Below are 22495 nucleotides of genomic sequence, written 5' to 3'. Positions count from 1 at the left end.
GTTTCTTCCTCTTGTTCTCGGCTTTCTTTCTGTCTGTTTGTCTGTCTTTCTCTCTCTCTTCTCTCTTTTCTCTCTCTCTGTCGCTCTCTCTCTCTTCTCTCTCTCTCTCTCTCTCTCTCTCTCTCTCTCTCTCTCTCTCACTTCTCTCTGTCTCCCCCCTCTCTCTCTTCTCTCTCTCTCTCTCTCTCTCTCTCTCTCTCTCTCTCTCTCTCACTTCTCTCTGTCTCCCCCCTCTCTCTCTCCCTCTCTCCCTCTCTCTCCCCCCTCTCTCTCTCCCCTCTCTCTCTCTCCCTGTCTCTCTCTTTCTCTCTCTCACTTCTCTCTGTCTCTCTCTCTCTCTCTCTCCCTCTCTCTCTGTCTCCCCCTCTCTCTCTCTCTCTCTCTCTCTCTCTCACCCACCCTCTCCCGCCCCCTCTCTCGTTCTCGTTCTCTCTCTCTCTCTCTCTCTCTCTCTCTCTCTCTCTCTCTCTCTCTCTCTCTCCCTCTCCCTCCCTCCCCCTTTCTCCCTCCCCCCCTCTCTCGTTCTCTCTCTCTTTCTCTCTCTCTCTTCTCTCTTCTCTCTCTCTCTCTCTCTCTCTCTCTCTCTCTCTCTCTCTCTCCCTCTCCCTCTCCCTCTCTCCCTTTCTCCCTCTCTCGCTCTCAGGCTTTGTAATACAGGTGGAACCCTGGCTCAGTGTAAACACTGGAGAATTATAGACGTGTTAATGTTGTGTTATCACAATATCCTGTAAAAAAATGAGTTTGTTTGTGTTTAGCTCGTGCATTTATACATCATCGAGTGGTCACATCTTAAAGTGTCGAGCCGTGACACAACTCACTGTGCTGGAGAGAACTCACAGACTCTTCCAGTACAATCACCGTAATCTCACAGCAAAACTTCACCAAGGCATCTCCTCTACGTCGGTGAGCACCACCAAGCTTCTGTCGCTCGGGTGGAGCTCATGCTCATGCTTTCATTTTCATCATCCCAATTTTTATTCTCCACGCATCTGTCAGCACCTTAGCACCCTGCTTTAGGAGGCTTGTCAATCATCCAGCTATTGGCATGAACGGTTGGGCATTTTGTGGGCAGCGGTGACTGGCCGGAGTCCCTGCTGCTGTCACGCCGGGGTCCCGCTGGGTTTTGCGGGCACACGCCAGAAGGAAACACACATGTCCTGCCAACTCTGACTCACATCTCCAGTTGTATTTAAGACGTTTATGCATCCCTGAACATTCTATTTAAGCGATTAAAGATGAACCATGTAATAAAATGGCGTGGTAACACGAAGCATAACAAAGTTACACTGAAAACTGACTATTTTCCTATCGCAGCATGTCCCGATAGCATCGTACTCTCTCATACCACAGCAAATTGCCTGTTATGTAATATTTTATTATTTGAAACATGACGTCATACTTTTTATGCATTATTTATTCTGTCTAGGATTCAAATGCTGCCGGCATTTTTTTCTAAATTTGGGATGCAACTTTTCTGCTTCCTTAATGGAAAACTACTTGGAAGTACTGAAGCACAGGTTTCTTTTTTTAAACTCCTCCCAGTGAAGACACGTGTAATGACCTCCTGTGATACACATCATACGACATGTGGTTAAGGCTCTGGGTTGCTGATCGGAGAATCAGGGTTCAAGCCCCAATACTGCCAAGCTGCTACTGTTGGGCCCTTGATTAAGGCCCTTAACCCTCTCTGCTCCAGGGGTGTTGTATCATGGCTGACTCTGTGCTCTGACCACAACCTACAAAGCTGGGATGTGTGAAGAAATCATTTATGTGTGCTGTAATGTATATGTGCCAAAATATAGGCTTTAATTCTATTTTCCATAAAAATCTACTTTCATTTTGAAACGCCGCAAGCCGCTCCGAATGTAGTGGAGTTTGCTTGATATTGAGCCAGTTTCTACAATCACAACACTCCCTCACCAGCGTTCTTTCTTTCTTTCTTTCTTTCTTTCTTTCTTTCTTTCTTTCTTTCTTTCTTTCTTTCTTTTAAAGTCAATAAGGCAAAAAGAAATCAGCTTGTGATGTTACCAAGAAACCCTAAAATGCAAACTAAAATGTCTGCATTATCTCTGTTAAAGGAGCTGAGATCTTCCAAACTGCTAAATAAACATCATCTCACAGAAAACGTCAACTTCAAACTATCAACAGTTTTTGTATTTTGTATTTAGATGGCGTTTGCGTGCCGATATATACAGTATCTGTCGATGTTTATGCAAAAAACGAATCCATTAACCTCAACCTGTCATTTGAATTACAGTCGACATTACTGTCAGTCAGAGCAAATGAGTCAACACCTTCTGACCCATGAGAAAAGCCAAACACACACAAACTCACATACTGAATAAGCTGAAAGATGATATTTATTTAAACAGACTTTTCTTGTAACACTTTATCACTACACAATACGACTTCTGTTCCATCTGTGAACGTTCCTAAACCTTTTTTGTGATAATTATGTGGCGGTGTGTAAAGGCTTTGTTGAGACTTGATGTGGTCTTGCACTTAGACTAGCTGAAGGATTTTCTCATTGTCTGTGTGTCAGCAGCGTGTTCTGGGTACGGAGACAGCCTGTCTGTGACACTTAGGGTGGTCCTTGCTCATTTCGCGAAGGTAGTCATTTAAAGATAAAGCCATGACACGGTGTCATTTCACTTGGAGCTCGCGGCACCTAGACGTGTAACTCCACGAGCACAGGATGTTATTTGTTACGTATTTAAGGGCGTTTGGCAGGAGCTGAGGTCAGTTTAAAGGCTCGCTGACACTGCCAACGCGTAGCTGCCTCGTCTCACTCATGCCCTGAGACTCAATGTTTCTGTTTCTTAATGCTTTTTATTTTATTTTTTATGAGGAAGCACAGTTTTCAATTTTGTCTACTGCTTGTTAGACAAGCGATCTTTTCCCTGATGAGCTCTGACAGCTCGCAGTGCTTTTTCCCATTATCTCAGTTCGTGCGGAGGTCTTTAGTTCTTGATTGCGTTTGTTTTCAGGCTATGACAAATGAGCGCTGGAGTCATGTGTTTACAGCCGTAATCAGGACATTTTAGGATTGTTTTGGGTTCATCCAATTGGTTTGGATGGGTTGCGCATACAACTTCGTCGGGAATCTGCTTGGCTCGAGCCCATGATCATTTTCCAGGAGTACGATTCCACGATCATGTTTAAAGGGGCATTCCAGCATTTTTAAATATAAATCCAAGACATAAATCTTTTTTCTGTACAGAGAAAACAAAACAAAACAAAAAAAATGTTTCCTTGAAATTCACTTACAATGGATATTTGAGGGCAGGGTCTGAATTCTGTGAATAAATTTATCTTTAAATAAATTTTAATTATATTTATTTATAACATGTTATATATAGTTCATAACATAAACTATATCACATATTTATACATAACAGTTGCCTAGCTTCCATGATTTCACCCCTTTTTGCTGCATTTTTCTCTCTGAAACCTAGTGAACATCTTTTAGGTGAAGATTTTTTTCCTACACAGAAATCTTTATTGCCACCTTTATTAATAATGAGAATTATTAAGTACACGTTTTATTTCCCAAGAATGTATGTACAATATACAAGATCCCTTCTACTCTGTGTCTGTGTACGTACTGTGTCCTGAGTATTACCTGTCGTACAGAGATATAGAGATGAGCTGAACTATTATTTGGAAAATAGATATTAAAGGTACATGAAAGAGAGATCAGGAGTCTGACTGTTATGAGATTGATGAATAGCTGACCGATGCGACCGGTGCATGGCCTCTACATCTGCCCCATCTGTGTGACTGCTGCAGCCCAAAGTCCCTGATGAGGAAAACAGCTTTAGAGGCCCAGAAATCACATTCACAGACCCACACAAACACACACACATACACACACACACAAACACACATACACACACACACACTTAACTAGCTAAATGGTGTTCTCATCTTGCCCCGGGAATCTCCGCCAGCTGAGTAATAGCAGTGATAGCAGCCGGGCCTGGGGCTGCGGGTTTAAAAGTGTGTGTTTGTGTGTGTGTTTGTGTGTGTGTTTGTGTGGGCTTGTGAATGCGATCTCTGGGTGAGAGAAACAGATAGATAGAGCGGTGCGGTGGGGTGGGGTGGGGGTAGTGTGGGGTGGCTAACACATAATGTATCCAACGGACCACCAGGAGTGCGAAACAAATAGGGGCCCAGAGATGCCGCCAAGAGCAAGAATGAGGAAGGGAAGAAGAGGGAGAAAGAGATGGGGAGGAGGAGGAGGAGGAGGAGGAGGAGAAGAGGTAAGACTAGTGCTGCATGGTCCACTGAAGGGTAAATGTGGACCTGTGTGTGGAGAGAAGGACAGGGAGATGGAGCAGGGGGTCATGGCTCTGGGGGGAGGGGGAGGAGGCGGGAGGAGGCCCCTTTCAGCAGCCACTTTTTGTATTCATGTGAATCGCGTGTGTGTGTGTGTGTGTGTGTGTGTGTGTGTGTGTGTGTGTGTGTGTGTGTGTGTGTGTTGGGGGTAGGGGGTAATCTGATCCTCAGTGGGGTCCAGAGGCCCTCATGCACATATACACTTTCAAGACTGTAGAAAGGCCTGTCAGTGAAATCCAAGATGGCGAATCCTCTCTCTCTCTCTCTCTCTCTCTCTCTCTCTCTCTCTCTCTCTCTCTCTCTCTCTCTCTCTCTCTCTCTCTCTCTCTCTCTCTCTCTCTCTCTCTCTCTCTCTCTCTCTCTCTCTCTCTCTCGTCCCCCTCCTGTCTCTTGTTTTATTCCTTCAGTCCATTTGGTGGGGGATTCAGCTCATTAGCTATCGTAGGATGTTTGTTCAGCTCTGTTGTGCCCCGGTTTCCACGTCTACAGCCCAGCACTGTGCTTTAGAAGACAGAGAATGGATTTGTAATCAAGATCTAGAGCCCAACAGTGCACGACGCCACTGAGACCTCTTCAATGAGCCCACATTGTGAAACAGTGTACAGGAAGCCGATGGAAAATGATGTCACCTTTTTTTGTTTAGGTTTTGTTACAAAACCTAATCTGGTGATCTTTTTTTATGTAACAATATACAAATCAGAGTGGGGATTTAGCCACTGTGACAATAAATGGCATGATTTGTTGTTTTTTTTTATTATTATTAACTTCATCAGTCTTTTACCAGCATTCACAGTGTTGATGTTTACATGTAGAGATTTTAATCAGTCTGAATGAATCCATTCTTGATTGTTAAACTCTTTAACCTGTACATACCCTAAACTCAAATAAGACAAATATATTCAGAATGTCAACATTTACCTCAGGTGTGTTGGGAAATTGCTAAGAAAAAACTTCATATGTTTACAGTTTGATATAATTATGTTTAGCAGCAGCTGCTAACTACATTTCCATGAGCTCTAATAAACAGGAAAATCTCAGATGCCTACATTTTTCAAAAGACAACAAAACCCCACTTGAACATATTTCCTGCTTTAATGTTAATAACGTTAATGATCAGAAGCTTAGTCCTGTGGCTAGTTTTAGCTAAGCATGTTACCTGATGCTAGTTTTAGCCAGTTTTATTACAAAGCTAATCCAAATGCCCTCACACATATTTTGCTCCAAAGGTTTCTGAGGCGAATTGCCGTGTATATCGATCGAACGGACATCTCCTACATGGGATGTGTTACAAGTGTGCGTATAGAAATAAATTTGAAGGAATGCATTACATTTAAACTGTGTAACTAGCTACTGCTGCTCCCATATTGCTCTATCAGGGAAAATCTGGAAAGTTCATGGTTTTTCTCCAGTGAGTGTTAAGTCAGGCATCATGTTATTTAAAACTCCAGGCTGTGACACATCATCACTCAACCCCGTAGATCTGAAGGCCAGTTAAAGTCTTCTTTATAATATTAACTGCATTTTTTTTTCAAAGCCGCATTTCAGTGACCACGGCTTGCAGCTGCAGTTTGCATGTAACTGTTAATTACTTTTTCTTTCTTTCTTTCTTTCTTTCTTTCTTTCTTTCTTTCTTTCTTTCTTTCTTTCTGTTAAAGAACGGTCTGATTGTGATCAGAACGAGAGCCGTGCGTAATAAAAAATGAACACACCAATGTCCGGTCCAGGCTATTATTATAGTGAAAACAGTACAGGTTTAACTTCAGTTGCTTGAAATGCAGCGTAGATGCACAAGCAACGGAGAGAGAGTATAAGAAATGGAGAGGAAGAGTAGACTTTGAATAAATGATATGAATAAATGATCTTACATATAGACATAAAGCACCTGGTGGTCATTCTCACATATATTAGTGTTGGGATTGTTTGATAGATTTGTGCAATTTTTTTTTTTGTCGTTTTATGTGTTTAATGATGCTTTTTGGATGAATAGAATAATAGAATAATATAGAATAATACAATAGAATAGAATAATAATAATACAATAATTCTATAAACAAAAACCTTCCCAAGTACATTATAAACTGCTTGTAGTGTTCTCTCTCCCTCTCTCTTACACACACACACACACACACACACACACACAAAATCAGCCCGGGGAAAAGAAATCTATTTATAAAGAGAGAGCCGTATAAATAATAGAGAGATAAAGAACGAGAAATCCAGGGTGAAAGAAAGGACAGAGAGATGATATAGTGGATGAAGAGTGACAAACCAGAGATGTGGAGAGAGATGGAGAGAAAGAGAAGTAAAGTTATTTTAAAGTAGAAGAATAGCAAGGCAGGGAACGAACACCAGCGTGTTACAGAAGGAGAGAAAGAAAATGAGAGGGAAAACTGTAAGGAAATAGTTAGGCATGTAAGAGTTAAAAAGAGATAGAGGGAAAGAAGAATAGCTAGTTATAAGTGAGGGAATGAGACATGGAAAGACACTTCTACATTTTTGTCATGCTGCTACATGCTGTACCACCTACAAGCTGTGTGTCGCTCCTCAGAGCCTCAAAGAGAAAGAGAGAGAGAGAGAGAGAGAGAGATTCAAGGTTCAAGAGATAGGGGGAGGGGCAGTTGGATATCTAAGGCCTTTGTGTGGGGTGTATTTTTGGTTTGTGAAGACCCTCAAGTTAGTGCAGGCTCAGTTAAGACTGAGCTGTGTTTCAAGATTGGAACCCGAGCAGCGCCTGTACACTTCAGATGTCGTACTTGCATGACAAGAGAAGCAGATGATCGTGGTACAGTATCACGGAGCAGCTCAGCGCCACCGATCACATCTCCGATAAGCTCTCATTTAGGATTCCTTTCTATTATTGTAGCATAGCTTCTTCATCTCAGCCGCTGATCTGGAATTGGGCATTATCTGTGCTCCAGAGCGTAGCGCTTATGAACATGTGGATCAGCAACATCAGCTTGAGGAGGCAGGTTGGGCTGGAGCTAGATCTGATACAAATAGATCAGATGGGATGGAAGCAGGGGATGGAGCATGTTCACGCACACACACAAACACACACACACACAAACACACACACACACACACACACATACACACAGACACACTCTTTATTGTGATATATGTACTGAAAAGCAGAAAACATGATCGAGGCAGTGATTATCCATGCGTATCTGCTATCTGCTATTATTCAGAAGGTTGTGAGCTCTAACCCCCTGACCCCCAAGTTGTCACTGCTGGGCCCTTGAACAAGGCCCTTAACCCTCAATTGCTCAGTTGTATAAAATGAAATGAATATGAAATGAAACGGTGTCTGCCAAATGCCGTCACACAGCAGGCTGTTTGGGTCAGAGAGGTGTGAAAGACGAGACAGTAGGCCATAAACACATCTGGCTTAGAGGGTTTCTTTTTTGCTTACAGTAGATTGGATGCCACATCTTATTTTATTCACATATCTGATCTTAGTTTTATCTTGAAGTCTAAACACCAAAGCAATTACATTTCACCAAATCTTTTCACTTCTTTCTTTGGAAGACACCCAAATACAGATGAAAGCATGTGAGTGAACTATTCCATGTCTACTCAATGTCAGATTTAAAATCAAGTGGAAAAAAGGGATTTGTTGAGTGAAAAATGGTCAAGTTCCAATAAATATAAATTATATGAAAAAAAAATATGTCCATGCTGACCATGTGTTCTTCTTCCACATACTGAACACTGTCTTTTTCCTTTCACTGGGACCAAGAGGCTCAAACTCGCTGCAGCATGACAACTGAACAACATGAATTATTATTATTAACCATTACTAAAGTAGCAGCACTTTGACTAACTGCTTATAGGTGGGCAGTGGTGGCTCCAGCGGTTAAGGTTGTTGATTGGAGGATTGAGGTTCAATCCCCAGCACTTCCAGGCTGCCCCCACACTTTTGGGCCCTTGAGCAAGGCCCTTAACCCTCTGCTCCAGGGACACTGTATCACAGCTGGATTACATGCTGAACTGACAATAATCTAGTGGTTAAGGTTTTGTATTACTAATCGGAAGGTTGTGAGTTTAAACCTCAGGTCCACCATGCTGCTACTGCTGGGCCCCTGAGCAAGGCCCTTAACCCTCAATTGCTCAGTTGTATAAAATGTCAGGATTATTGACATTTGTGGCTGGGATTATTCCCTACCTGGACACTAAGGGGACATTCTGGTAGTTTTTGTGTCTTGTGCCATGTGCTCTTGTTTTTTTGTGTATCACCTGTGTTTGCCCCGCCCCATCCTTAATCCTTTCCTGCCATTGGACACCTGTTCTTTGTGTTTCAATGATTGTTCTCCTTATTTATACCAGTTGTCTTGTGTCGGTTATGCTTGTCTCTTTGTTTGTTGTCTCTTGTTCCTTGTCTTTGGTTTGCTGTTTTAGGTTTGTTGTTGTTTTCTGTTTCTGTGGTTTGTGTTTCTATGTTCCTAGTGTTTGTAGCCTTTGTTATTTTCCACTTATAAAAAACTATTTTTTTTTTGTTATCCCTCTTTTTGGGTCTGTATTTTATCCGTTAAGACACCTGCCTTTTCTGACACTTTAGATAAGGGCGTATGCGAAATCTTATGTAAATGTATATGTGACAGATAAAGGCTTCTAGGCTGCTTGAAGGTGTGGGAACACGAACCAGAACAGTCAGTCCTGAGACAAAGAGGGAAAAAAATTAAACTACGTCTTTGTCGTAAACAAATGATTCCGGTAACATCGATTACACCAATTCGTTAGTTATTTTTCAGTCAGAAAGGTTTCTGTCCTGCGGTCAGCCGCAGATCATTTACATTTACAGCATTTGGCAGATGGCCTTATCCTGAGCGACTGTATCATTGAATGCAAGAACTCTGGTTCACTAGGCTACAGACTTAAGATACCATGAGATCATTTGCAGAGATTAAGATACCATTTTGGATCATTTGTAAAGGACGAATTGTGTTCAGATGTATACCTGCCAGCAGTGAGTTGCAGTAGTCCAGTCCTGAGATGACAAGAGACTGAACAAGTACCCGGGAAGCCTGTGTGGACAAGACTCCTGATGGTGGACAAGAGAATCTTGTGGTTGAAAGGTCGAGGAGGATGAGGTCGGATGACAGCTTGGCTGATCTAGCAGCATGCAGCTTCTCAGGGACATCCAAATGGGCTGTCTTTGTTGAATGTGCTGCTTTAAAGATTATAGACAATGAATTCAAGAATTTTTGAAAGAAAAGAGAGAAGTGATACTGGTTTGTAGTTACTGATGTCTGTTGGATCCAGAGCAGGTTTCTTCAGGATAGGAATAACCCTTGCTCTCTTGAAGGTAGTTGGTACATGACCAGATGTTATGGATCCATTGATGATATTGGTGATGATGGGCAGATGTTCTGGAGCATAGTGGAAGGAAGTTGATCCAATTGGGAGGGATGGTTTGGATCACAAGACGTGTTGACACAGATGAGTTGTAAAATCTCTTCTGCTGTTACGGTTGAGAAATGCGACAACAAAAGAGTAGGGAATCCTGACTGTGAGATATACTGTAGGTGCAGACGGGGCAGAAGCGAAAGGCATGCAGATATTCTTAATCTTCTCGTGGTAGAAAGAAGCAAAGTCTCCTGCAGTCAGAGAGGATGAAGCAGGGGGAGTCGGGGGGTTGAGTAGAGAAGAGATGATGTTGTGGAGCTTACGTGGGTCTTGTGCCGAAGCTTCAAGCTTTTCCTTGTAGAAGGAAATCTTGGCAGAAGTCACATCTGAGTAGAGAACTTGGCCAAGAGTGTATGGTAAGAGTCAAGATCTGCATCAAGTTGTGATTTCTTCCACTTTCTCTCAGATGATCTTCTCTCTTCGATTGTTGCACAAAACATCTGAAAGCCGAGGAGCAGAACAAGAAATTTTCTTGGGTTTATTGGACAGAGGGCAGAGAAAGTCCATGGTTAAGGAAAAAGAGGAGAGGAAAGTGTCTGTGGCTGAGTCCAAGGTTAGTAAGGAAAAGGACTCAGGAAGAGATGAAAGAGTGCCAGAAGCTACAGAAAAAGGGGAGACAGAGTGGAGGTTGCGGCGGGTAAGAGAGAGGGGGTGAGATCACGTTGCTACATCACATCCGTACATGAACCCGACTCATAACACAAAAAGAGATTCTTTTAATTTACTACTAATCTACTTTTTAATTTCTACACAATCATGAAACAAAAATAATCTGAAGTCTATAACACACACTTTACTGACTTCAGTTACCCTTTGACGTATTTCCCCCTCAGTGTGTATAACCACTTACAGCGCTACATCTTGTCGTACATTTGTTTATGTTGTCACGTGTCTTTTATTTCACTTCATCTCCTGTCTCCGCCTCTGCATTGTCATTGGTCGTTTCCCTCACGGTTCCTGATTCCTCTAAACCTGTTTTCAGTTTGCTCCATGATTAGCTTCTCCATTTATCCTCTTATGTTTCTTTCTTCCTAAACACAGTTTGTTTGCCGCATCCGACGTTTACCGGGCCTCATATTCCTGTGTTTGTTTTTCTGGTACGACTTTGCTAGCTTCTTGGTTTTCGAGTAATTGCCTGAGCTCTTGTTATCCTGTTTGTTCCTCCTCTGACCTTCGTCTGTTATTTGATTTTGATCTTGCTGAACGTATTTGAAATCGCCTGTCTGCTTTTTATTAAAATATGCTGTTACAACATCAGCTGCGTTTGTTTCAGCCTCCATTTCTCGGACAGATACTTACGTACAAGAAATGATTCAAATCTTAAAACGAATCTTTCACTTCAGCAGATTATTTTGTAGACTTATGCTTACATTTAACAAAAGATTCACCAGTACAACAAGACATGAGTAAAATGTCTAGCGTATTATTCGGTGTATTGTTATTTGATGGGAACTACTGTAAGTACATTTGACTATATTCAAGATATTTTCACGCTAAGACATTGTATTTTGTTCCTCTCTCATGTCTTCACAGTCCTGAAATCATAACATTGCAATAATTACATGTGTGTTTGTGTGTTTTTTCCCATCCTGTAGTGACCTCAGCATGAACAACATCACAGAGCTGCCTGCGAATGTGTTCAAGAACCTGCCGTACCTGGAGGAACTGTAAGTCGATCGTGTGTTTTTCCGTCTTTTTCTCTCTCGCAGGTCTAAAAAGCTTTGTGTAGCGACAGGACATGTTATTGTGGATATATGTCTATGCCTCCATCTCCTACTCCTCAGTGTGATGATAAATACCTGTGTGAGAATTTCAGCCTTCAGATTTCTTTATAGTCAATTTATAGATCGTAAAACAGACTTGTTTGCAGCTTATTATTTATTTTTTTTTTTACCTATTTTTAGTTTATTTTTTAATTTATTTTTTATTCTATGCATTCATTTTTTGCACACAGTAACAATGGGGGATGCAAACTTTTTTCTCTCAGCTGTTCTTTTTAGCTATCGTGTGTGTGGACGTGTGTATGTGTGTGTGTGTTTGTGTGTGTGTGTGTGTGTGTGTGTGTGTGTGTGTGAATTTTATGATTAAATTATACAAAAAGAATCATTATTTTTTTTATTTAAACAGTAAATGTTTCTATTTTAAATAAATAAATAATAATAATAATGCGAATTTCAAATTTATTATATTTTCAAAAAACTAAAGTAAAATAATTTTGTCTTTATCAGAGACCTCTTTTGTTTTTTTGATTGATTTATTGATGTTAAAGTAAATAATGTCGCACTTATAAGCCTGAAGGTTACTTGAATAGAACATAATAGAACATAAAGATCTACACTTGAATGTTCTTTTTCACACACTGATCAGTTTGCACTGATTTTTGTGTATTATGGTCAGACTATTTGTACATGCACCTGAGATGAGTCTAATCTCCCGGCATGTGTCTGGCTCTCGCAGTCGCTCTGCGTCTGTCCGTCTGCGCCGGCCGTGTGGGAAGCGCAGATATCATCTGTCTACCTGATAACAGGTAGCGCCACTCCCAGACGGCCCCGATGACCAGCTCCTAAAAGCCACCACATTGTTATCCTTGGCTTTTCCTTTCTTCTCTTCACTCCTCTTTTCTTTTCAGAACAGGAGTGTGTTTTCTTACGCTCGCACCCGTCTTTCAGCCAGCCCCAATCTTTGTGCCTTCTTTCCCAAACACGGGGCCTTCGAGCGCTTTGTCAGAGAGCAATTTACTTTTCAGCGCTTTGTGTCGAGGAATGTGAGGCAGGAAGGAAGAGGGCAAAACAATGGTTACTGGGACAGGCAGAGTTCACGACGACTCTTTTTTTTTTAATACATAAATTTGTTTTCGGTTGTCATCGGTTCAGTGGGTACTAAAGGGCACATGATCCTGGGTCATGAGTTCACCAGCATTCTTCTTCAGCGCTGGATTCGTGAAAGACAGACGGCTTTAATGAGAGAAAGATGTACGACGAGCCCGTGCATTTAAAGAGTCATTTATGTTGTTTCATTAGTGTAGTCATTAGTGCAGCACTCATTACTTTGCAGTTTGTGTGTGTGTGTGTTTGTCTGTGTCTGTGAATGTCTCTGTGTGTGTTTATGTGTGTGTGTGTGACCTGTGGCTGGTGTCCTTCAGGCAGACTTAATGAGAGGGAGGGACAAACCCACAGCACCACAGAAAAACATTCTGCACCTCAGTGTCACGCAATACACACACAACACACACACACACACACACACACACACACACACACACACACACACACACACACATCCAATTTGCTGCACATTCAACCTGATGGATAGGTGAATAAATATAGTATCTCTCTCTCTCTCTCTCTCTCTCTCTCTCTCTCTCTCTCTCTGTGTTTCTGTGTGTCTGTGTGTTTGTGTGTGTGTGTGTGTGTGTTAATTTTTAGCATCAATAATCGAACAGTAATTGAAACAGTCGTCATTTTTTGTAGCTAAACCTACGACTGATTCAGGACGTCTGTCTTTGTGTGCTCTTTTATTTACGCACTTTTATTACCAGCTAAATGAAAAAGTCATTGCTTAGCTTAAAAAAAAAAGTATGATTCATGATTGACAGAACAAATACTTGTGTGTGCATGTAAAGGGGAGGACTAGTCAGCTGAAGGTTTGCTTAGTATGTTTTCACACACACGAGGAATTTGGTACCGGCTGTTGGTGACCCATCAGATATTGAAGTGAGGTGAGGAGGTCTGGGGTTCAGTTCCACTTCATCTTAAAGGTGTTCAGTGGGGTTGAGTCAGAGTCCAGACTCTGTGTAGGACACTCCAGATCTTCCACTCCAACATTAAAGGTGGGGTCTACGATGTTTGAAAGAAAAGTTGACATTTGAAATCACCAAAACAAACATGCCCCTAACCGAAATGGGTGTCACCCCTGTTTTGATAGCTCCGCCCACACATACATACATAACCCAGGCAACTATTATGGCGGAACCTGCTGGGGCGGCTGGCCGAGGGGATATTTTTATCAATAAATGAACTCAATGAGTAATACTATGGTAATAGAAATGTGTTTTTGTAGTACTGTGTATTGTACCGTGAAAGGTTTAGCTCCGTTTTACGCGGAAGACGTTCAGTTCTCTCCAGCGCTGGAAAGCTGATCCTATATTAACACGGGTACTACTTCTTGCCTTATCGTAATCCTTTTTTCGCTTTTCGTTTTTATCCACCATGTTAATGCTTTAAACGCTTTCGGCTAACGTCACACATGCGCACTGAACACTCTCTCCGCCCATATTGACAAGACCCGCCCCTTTCTGCTCATTGGCCACACGTTTGTTTTGTTTGTCGGACCGACTCAGTTTTCTGAAGCATTTCTCAATCATCGTGCACCCCACCTTTAACACACCATGTCTTCATGGAGCTCTGTGCTTTGTGCACAGGAGCGTTGTCATGCTGAGGCATACACCTCAGTTTCATCCAATTTTATACAAGTCATAATACCACACGATGATCCGCATCGATGATGGATTTAGATTGATTTGATTTATCTTTGATTTATCAGGCCATTTTTTAGAGCATCTTATCAGGGCTGAGTAACATGACAATACAACACATTATTGTCCTGAAATATATGACTCTACTTTTCTGACATACAGTATATCATATGGCTGTGATGGTCAGATGTCCACATACTTCATAGTCATATAGTTTGTCTTGAAACCATTTGTGTATTGGAGAAATGGAAGGAAAAATAAATAAGATTATTGCATTCGTAACAGTCAAAAAAAAAAAGCTAAGTAAAAAAAAATGTTTAAAAGACCAGGATATTTATTTTTAATTAAAATTTTTAGTTTTTTTTAGTTTATTTGGTTTTCAGCTAGTAATTTTTATTTAATTAGGTATTTATGTTAGAGGTGGATCTAAATGTGGACTTCAGACTAAATGACATTTGCAACATTATTTCTAACTAAATGTCATTTTTCCTATTTATTATGATTATTATTATGATTATGATTATTATTATTATTATTATTATTATTATTATATATGCAGATAAAGTAGAATTGTCTTCACGAATATTAATCATGATCTACAAGAAACATATTTTACTTTTGTTTAAAAAAAAAAAGAGAGACACATAATTATTTGGACCCAGCTGTAATTTGTCATGATCAGATTTCTTTTCTGTGAAATTTCAGGTTATTTTTGAACTCCTTTCTCTTGAAAGTTTGCTGCACTGGTTTAGGAGTTGTGTGTGATATCCTAGCAGCTTTTCCTCAGCGCTGACTTGCTGCACAGCTGTTCCCCTAAAGACGGCCTGTACAGCTGAGCCCAGCAACCGCAGAACCCAGATTACATGAGCTGCAGGCAAATAAAGATCAGGGATGTTGTCTCCAGAGCCCAGAGAACCTAACCACCCTTTACAGAGGAGCGCGTGAGTGCATGTGCGTGTGTATGCGTGCGTGTGTGTGTGTGTGTGTGTGTGTGTACGCGGATGACCTTAATTGGTGGCTTTGATACTCGGCCAAACCAGAGTGAGAGTGAAAGGCCATGGGCTGTTGTGTAGCTGGTGTGTATAGAGCAGAATCCACAGAGCTACCAGATGCGTTAGCGCTCGCTGCACATTTACTCCACATATAGAAACAACAGCTTTTTGGGCTTTCGTGGAAAACAAACAAGAATATAAATGTATGCTTGCTTTAGGAATCCTTCCACTGTCGTGTTTCTCTGTGGAAGAAAGAGTGTGTGTGTGTGTGTGTGTGTGTGTGTGTGGTACTGTGTGCTGTAGATCTGCACCCCTATGATCATCCTTGCTGATAAGATGCTGCTGTCATGTCCTCAGACTCCCAGTTAAAGCAGTTTCACGCTTCTTTCCTCTCTTTCTTCTCTTCTTAAGCCTCTCTCAGTACCATGCGATGAAAAACAACACGATCACAGAAAGCACTGATAACGAATAACGATAACGATCGATAATTGATGAACGAAGTGACGATGAACAAGATTGCAAATAAATATTGCATATTAAACCCAGACTACACAAAAAGCAAACATCAGTGAAATGACTGAATCGTGGCATCGCTAAACGTCTGCACGTTAAGCAGTGGGCGAGTTCCTGCAGCTCTTTATGCTGTAGTTACAGTCCTTACAGTACAACCTGATAGTCCTTAGGTTTCATAATTTGCTTTGATTTCTTTGTGACATCCTACTCAGGGTGTTATAACATGCCAGAACCACAAAAAAGTCAAGCTCCAGTTAGTTCCAGGTTGTTCCAGGAGCTGCGCAGTGCTGTGGAGCTCTTCTGCATGTTCAGGGAGAAAACTAGGTATAGAATGAAGGGACCCATAGTGACACACACTGCAGTCTGAGGGCCAGGAGCATTGTGTACAACATGACACACAGATACAGGTGGTGATGATGAGAGATGGAGGGAGAGAGAGAGAAGGAGAAAAGAGATTGAGATGGAGGGAGGGAGAGAGAGAGAGAGAAAGAAAGAAAGGAAGAAGAGACGGAGATGGAGGAAGGGGAAAAGAGATGGAGCGAGGGACAGATAAGGAGAAACTAGATGGAGATGAAGGGAGAGAGAGAGAGAAAGAGAGAGATGAAGGGAGAGAGAGAAGGGGAAAAGAGATGGAGATGGAGGGAGAGACAGAGAAGGAGAAACTAGATGGAGATGGAGGGCGAGGGAGAGAGAGAGAGAGAGAGAGAGAGAATGGGAAAAAAGACAGAGATGAAGGGAGAGAGAGAAGGGGAAAGAGACGGAGATGGAGGGAGAGAGAGAGAAGGGGGAAAGAGACAGAGATAGAGGGAGAGAGACGGGGAAAAGGAGAAGGAGAACAGAGAGAGATGGCGAGGGGAGAGAGAGAGAAAGAGAGGGGGGAAAAGATGGAGATGGAGGGATAGAGAGAGAGAGAGAGAGAGAGAGAGAGAGAGAACGAGACAGAGAAGGGCATGAAGGACCAATGGAGGGAAAGAGAGAACATAAGAAAGAGAGATTGAAGCGAAGAAAGAGAGGGAGATGGAGAGAGAGAGAGTAGGTACACTAAAAAAAATTCAAATTAAATAGAACTTATTACGTTTAGATTCCAGAAAAATGTTTCTCATTAGAACATGATTGAATTGCTTCTATTAATAGAATTTAAACAAGTTAATAATATAGTTGTTTATTCCAACTAAGTCGAGTGAAGGTGATGACTTGACATAGCGTTATCATGAAGCAGTTCTGTTCTGGCTTCTCCTGAAGATGTCGGTGCTGATGGCAGAAAGACTGGAGTGATAAAGAACAGAGTTAACCCCAGTGCAGTGGAACAGCACAGCAGGGAACGATGCGGTCACAAACCTTTATTCAGGGGAGTAACTCAGTTCAGTCACGTGGAATCGATAGACACAACGTTCTAGAACATTGTTACGGCGTTACCATCTTGTAGGCCGTGCGTTCATACATTCATCAGCCTCAAAGTGAGCAGCGAGCATTCCTAAGTGGAGCTAGACACGAGAATTCCTCTCGTCACACACCATCTGTGATTAGCAGGTGTTGCTGTGTGTGCATGCAAGCACAGGTTTGTGTGTGTGTGTGTGTGTGAGACAAGAAGGATTTTATAAGCTGGCAGGTTTTTAGTCTCAAACATGTCTGCTCACACCGATCCACCACATTCTACCACCTCGGAAGGTACTTTGGTCGGGAGGGAAGTTCGGACCGAAGAGCTTATCATCAGCATAGCGGGTTCCAGACACACACACGGACACAGATGCTGACAGCACAGACCTGATAAGAGCCATGGAGTCTCAGTGTAAAGCACACCAAGGCCTGATGTTGTTCCAGGTTGAAACTTTTTGCCCTGATCATAACTATTTGATTTAACGGTAGGATCTCCGATATTTGAGAAATGCTTCAGAAAACTACGTTGGGCCACAAAACAAAACACAAATCAAAACAAACGTGTGGCCAATGAGCAGAAAGGGGCGTGTCTTGTCAATATGGGCTGAGAAAGTGTTCAGTGCACGTGTGAGACATTAGCAGAAAGCGGTTTTAACATTGACATGGAGAATAAAAACAAAGAAAGAAAGCAAAGAAAGGCTTACGATAAAGAAAGAAGTAGGACGTGTTTATATAGGATCAGCTTTCCAGCGCTGGAGAGAACTGAAGGAGCAGGAAGTTGGTCACATATTCACAGATTGGAGTTTGCCGAGTCAATAACTCCTGAGCTAAACGCTGTTACTACACAAATAACACCTCTTTTCTATCGTAGTAATGTAGAGACGCAGCTACAACCGTGTTTTGTGTAGTAACATTGCTTTTTGCTAATGTCACACATGCGCACTGAACACTCTCTCCGCCCATATTGACAAGACCCGCCCCTTTCTGCTCATTAACTACACGTTGGTTTTGATTTTTGTTTTGTTTGGTGGCCCAACGCAGTATTCTGAAGCATTTCTCAAATATCGGAGACCCTACCTTTAAATTGCTGTCACTGTATTGTCAATTTACTTTTAAACTTTAGAGTTGCAGTGAGTAATATATTAAATTTGGTTGTATCGTACAGGCATATAACATCGAAACAATTTTAAACATACCTTAGGTTACAACCTACCTACTTATATTGTGGTGCCTTTTTGATTTGGCTGATTTCCTTATTTCAGGCTTTTGGTGTACATTATTTCTGGCCCAGAAATGAGCTCAGGAAAAGAGGTGGTAAAGATTCACCCCTTTTCCATAAAAGGCAAAAAGAAAGTGGAGTATGTCAATAAACAGGGCAGGAATAGTGGAGTATGTGATGGAGTAGTGCTGCAGAGAGCTCTGGAACTTACAGACGGCTGTTTTAAGCTAAACTGGGGCTAGTTCTTTATATATGGATTGGGTTGCTGGATGAGATTATTAGAAATGTGGAAGAAATCGAATATAACATTGCAGTAATCATTTCTCTCTCTTTCTGTCTGTCTGTCTGTCTCTCCTTTTTTCTTTTGTTGTCTTTCTAGGAGATTGGCAGGTAACGATCTTACTTTCATCCACCCTGAAGCTCTGTCTGGTCTCCACCAGCTTAAAGTACTGTAAGTACTCTACACACACACACACACACACACACACACACACACACACACACACACACACACACACACACACACACACACAGCTCAAATCAAAAAGCTTGTTATTATTAGTGACAGACGGAACGAGGCCAGTATTGATGGAGGACGTGTTCCCCGGCTCCGTATCTCTGTCCGCTGATCACAGGCACCAGGTGGAGTGTTGATTTGTCTAATAGCTTCGAGTGACTAACAGGAATCTGACCACTAAAGGATCTTCAGGTCTGTCACCGGGATGGAAAAAGGCCTCCTAGCATGCTTCAGTGCTGATTAATGCTAGGCTTTGGGACAAGTTCGGTCTCTCTACAGTATCTGTGTCTATCTGCGTGTCTCTTTATCTCCTTCTTTCCTATCCTGCCTCTCTGCTCTGGTATGTCTGTGTAATGACATAACGGCTTTGTCCTTAAGGTGTTTTGCGAGCCATTTCTGTCTACGTGTATCATTCCCCCGCGTCGCCTTGGCTCTGTTTTGCATAAAGCTCTATTTCCGTCTTCCTGTCCTCCTTCTGGCCTTTCCGCTGACCCTGTGATGCACCCAGACGCTGACTCTGCCCGAGGTTATAGCAGTCTAATCACCTGATATAAACCTCACCAGTTTGACACCAGCTTGCGCACCAGGAAGGATTTGGCTGAGGAGCTCAGACGAACACATCTGATCAGTCACAGGAAGAAGCCAGTGAATCTCTGCTTAAGACTGTTTGTAGAAAATGACTCGTATTTGAATGCGATTTACTTTTCTTAATCTACGGACAATGAAAATCGAATGATTCATCTTGGTTTAAAGAGCCTGGATCAGGTTGTTAAAAAAACGAAGGAGAACTATGTGTAACAACACGAAGAAAGAAAGAAAAAGTCCCAAATCTTGCTCCATTCCTGTGGACAAGCTGGGAGTGTTACGCTTTAAACAATTAACAGAAAAATAAAACAGCGGAAAACAAAAAGATCCTTATGATTAGATAATAAGAATATCATCGATAGCTTGTACTCTAGTAGCGTGTGATATTTTTAATAATATCATATTGATTAACGATGTTTCCGCATTGAATGGGATACAAATATTCTATCAACTTTCCGACTAACGCTTTGGACACCTTTTGGATCCTCTCAGTTAGTAATAATATTGGCACCCACTTCTCTTTGCTCTTGTTCCACAATGATATATTGGATTTCTTTCCTGCTGCAGGACACATCCATATTTTTCATATTTCATCCTTTAGCTTTATAGAAATCTAGACACATGCTACATGGTGATACAGCTGCTGGGTTTCTGCCACACAGCTCCAGGGTTTGACCCCGAGCTTGGGGGTACTGTGTGTAGACGTTGACATGTTCTGTCAGATGGCTTTACTACAGGTTTCTCCAAGATGATGGATTGCCTGCTGTGTATTGCCCTGAGGTGTGTGTGTGTGTGTGTGTTTCTGTGTTTGTGTGTGCGTGATGGACTAGCTGCTCACCTGGGCCGCATTCCCTCCACACGCACGCTGTTCCTGGGATAAACTCAGGATCCATTGCGTCCCTGACAGGATAAAGCTCGTACTGAAGATGAATGAATGATCAGTTGTGAAACAGAAGTAAACATTTGAACTCAGCTGTATGCTGTGCTTTTGCTCTTAATGTTGCTTTATTATCTGCAATCATAATCTCAAATCTTGGCCTGCTTAAATAGTGTCATACTGAATAAGTAAATAAGAAAATGCAGCAGGATGCAGACTCGAGCTCTGTGTCGGACAAAGTGCTTTTTGTTAGCTTGAGCCTTTCAGCACGGTTTAGTTTAAGGTAAAAGGTTTGTGCTTGCGGCTTGTGGCACTCGAAGTGGGCTGATAATAGGAGAAAGGAAGAGAGATGCGGACTGTGATTAGCTCATTCTGTACAGTACACACACTCACACAGGCCTGTCTGACGCTGCTGGAGCTTTGCTTTATTACACATTTGATCATCCAAATCACATTTATACAGCAAACTGGATTTTTGGACTCTAGAGTAAATGATATGATTTAATCCACTTTAGTGCAAAACATATTTTCTATGGGATTTATGTACCACATTATACGACCGCTTTCAGCATTCATTCGTCGCTGACTTTTCACAGTACTTGCCTTTTATAGACCGTGGAAAATTGGAGAATTACGATAGCCGAATTTTTGAAATATGATGAATTAATCGCTTGCTGTTTTCTTTTTTTTTTAAGCATGCTTCAAAATAACCAGCTGAAGACGGTTCCCAGTGCTGCTCTCAAAAACCTCCACGCTCTGCAATCTCTGTAAGTAACACACACACACACACACACACACACCTCACACACACACACACACACACACCTAATCTAAACACACACTGTCAGACATTTAAATGGGCAGACTTGTGTATTTTGTGTATGTAGGCTCTCGCTATCAGCTTGGTACATAGCGTTATGGATTCAGGTGTGTTTGAGTGTGTGAGCTGGACCAGCTGTGTATTAGAAGAAACAGAAAATTTTTTTTCTGCTGTTATCACCTCTCCAGATCCCACCCCCACTCTCTTCTACGCTCACTTGTTTTTTTTGCAGCTGTGTGTCCCCGCAGGGCTGAGGCCAGCGCTTCGGACCTGAAGTAATGCATTCTGGCATAGACACTTGGCCCGGTTCTTAGATCAAGATTCTCCTAACAATCTGTACATCAACACGCCTTCTGCCCTTAAGCGCTGTCTAGTCTGGGTGGAAGGATAGACAGCTAGAGAGACAGACATTGCTATTCCCTCACAGACCTAATTCTACACATATTCTGAGGCTGTCAGAATTGCTATTTAAATCCTATTCAAATTTGCATTCAAAGCAAAGAAAACATTCAAATGTTTAAATTCCAGTGTGTGTTAAGTCACAAACGTGTATTAGGTAAGATTAGTCTTTTTTTTTTAAGCTCATTTGCTTTTTATGTAAAGCACACTGAGAAGCTACTTTAAAGGTGCTATATAAAAATAAAGTTGTTATTATTATTATTATTATTATTATTATTATTATTATTATTATTAAATGTAGGTCTCTAACAGTTAGGAGGCATCGACATTGATTGAGTACCAATGGCCCGCCCCCTAATTTATAGTGTTTGTAAAATGACTGACAGAGGGCACATCCAATCACAAACAAGAATTGTGGCCTGAAGTGGTGGTTTTTTTATTTTATTTTATTTTATTTTAATTAATTTTATTTATTTTGTTGTACATATCTTTCAGTTTATTTGTACAAGTAAGAGTTTAGAAACTATTGCACCTTTATTGCAGGTCTGTTGAAACACGTTTCTTAAATACTTTATTTTGTTTTCACACATCTATGATAATAAGTAAGTAACATAAGATTTAGACTTCATGCTTTTGTCCATTTATAGTTTTGTTTAAGTTTGTGGAACCTTCTGGAAACAAGTTAGGTCTTGCAGGTACTTATAACCACTACAAACAGTTGTTCCCTCACCGGCCTTCTTCTTTTCTCCCTCTTCAAGTTAATAAGACAAAAATGCAGCTTGTCATGTTACAGAGAAACCACAAAGCCATCAGTCCTGAAAACCTTTCCAGCCTATGAGCTTTTCAAATCGCTGACACTGGAGACTCCTTCCAAAAATATCATTTTTATTATACAGTCACTGTGAATGTTACTATGACAATAACAATGTATATAATGCAGATTAATATAAACCTTACAGACAGACTGCAGTTTGG

General features: G+C 41.5%; 1 protein-coding gene across 1 annotated transcript in view; it reads left to right on the top strand.

Moving 5' to 3' along the window:
• Positions 1-22495, top strand: part of lgr4 (leucine-rich repeat containing G protein-coupled receptor 4) — a 76538-nt gene that overhangs the window by 20994 nt on the left and 33049 nt on the right. The window contains exons 2-4 of the mRNA XM_060858850.1: positions 11343-11414; positions 18702-18773; positions 20997-21068. Of these exons, the coding sequence (XP_060714833.1) occupies positions 11343-11414; positions 18702-18773; positions 20997-21068 (216 nt within the window). The remainder of the gene's footprint in view (positions 1-11342; positions 11415-18701; positions 18774-20996; positions 21069-22495) is intronic.

The sequence above is a fragment of the Tachysurus vachellii genome, chromosome 23, assembly GCF_030014155.1.
Source record: "Tachysurus vachellii isolate PV-2020 chromosome 23, HZAU_Pvac_v1, whole genome shotgun sequence".
Classification (NCBI taxonomy): Eukaryota; Metazoa; Chordata; class Actinopteri; order Siluriformes; family Bagridae; genus Tachysurus; species Tachysurus vachellii.
The sequence above is the reverse complement of the archived record's forward strand: the minus strand, read 5'-3'. Positions and strand labels throughout refer to the sequence as shown.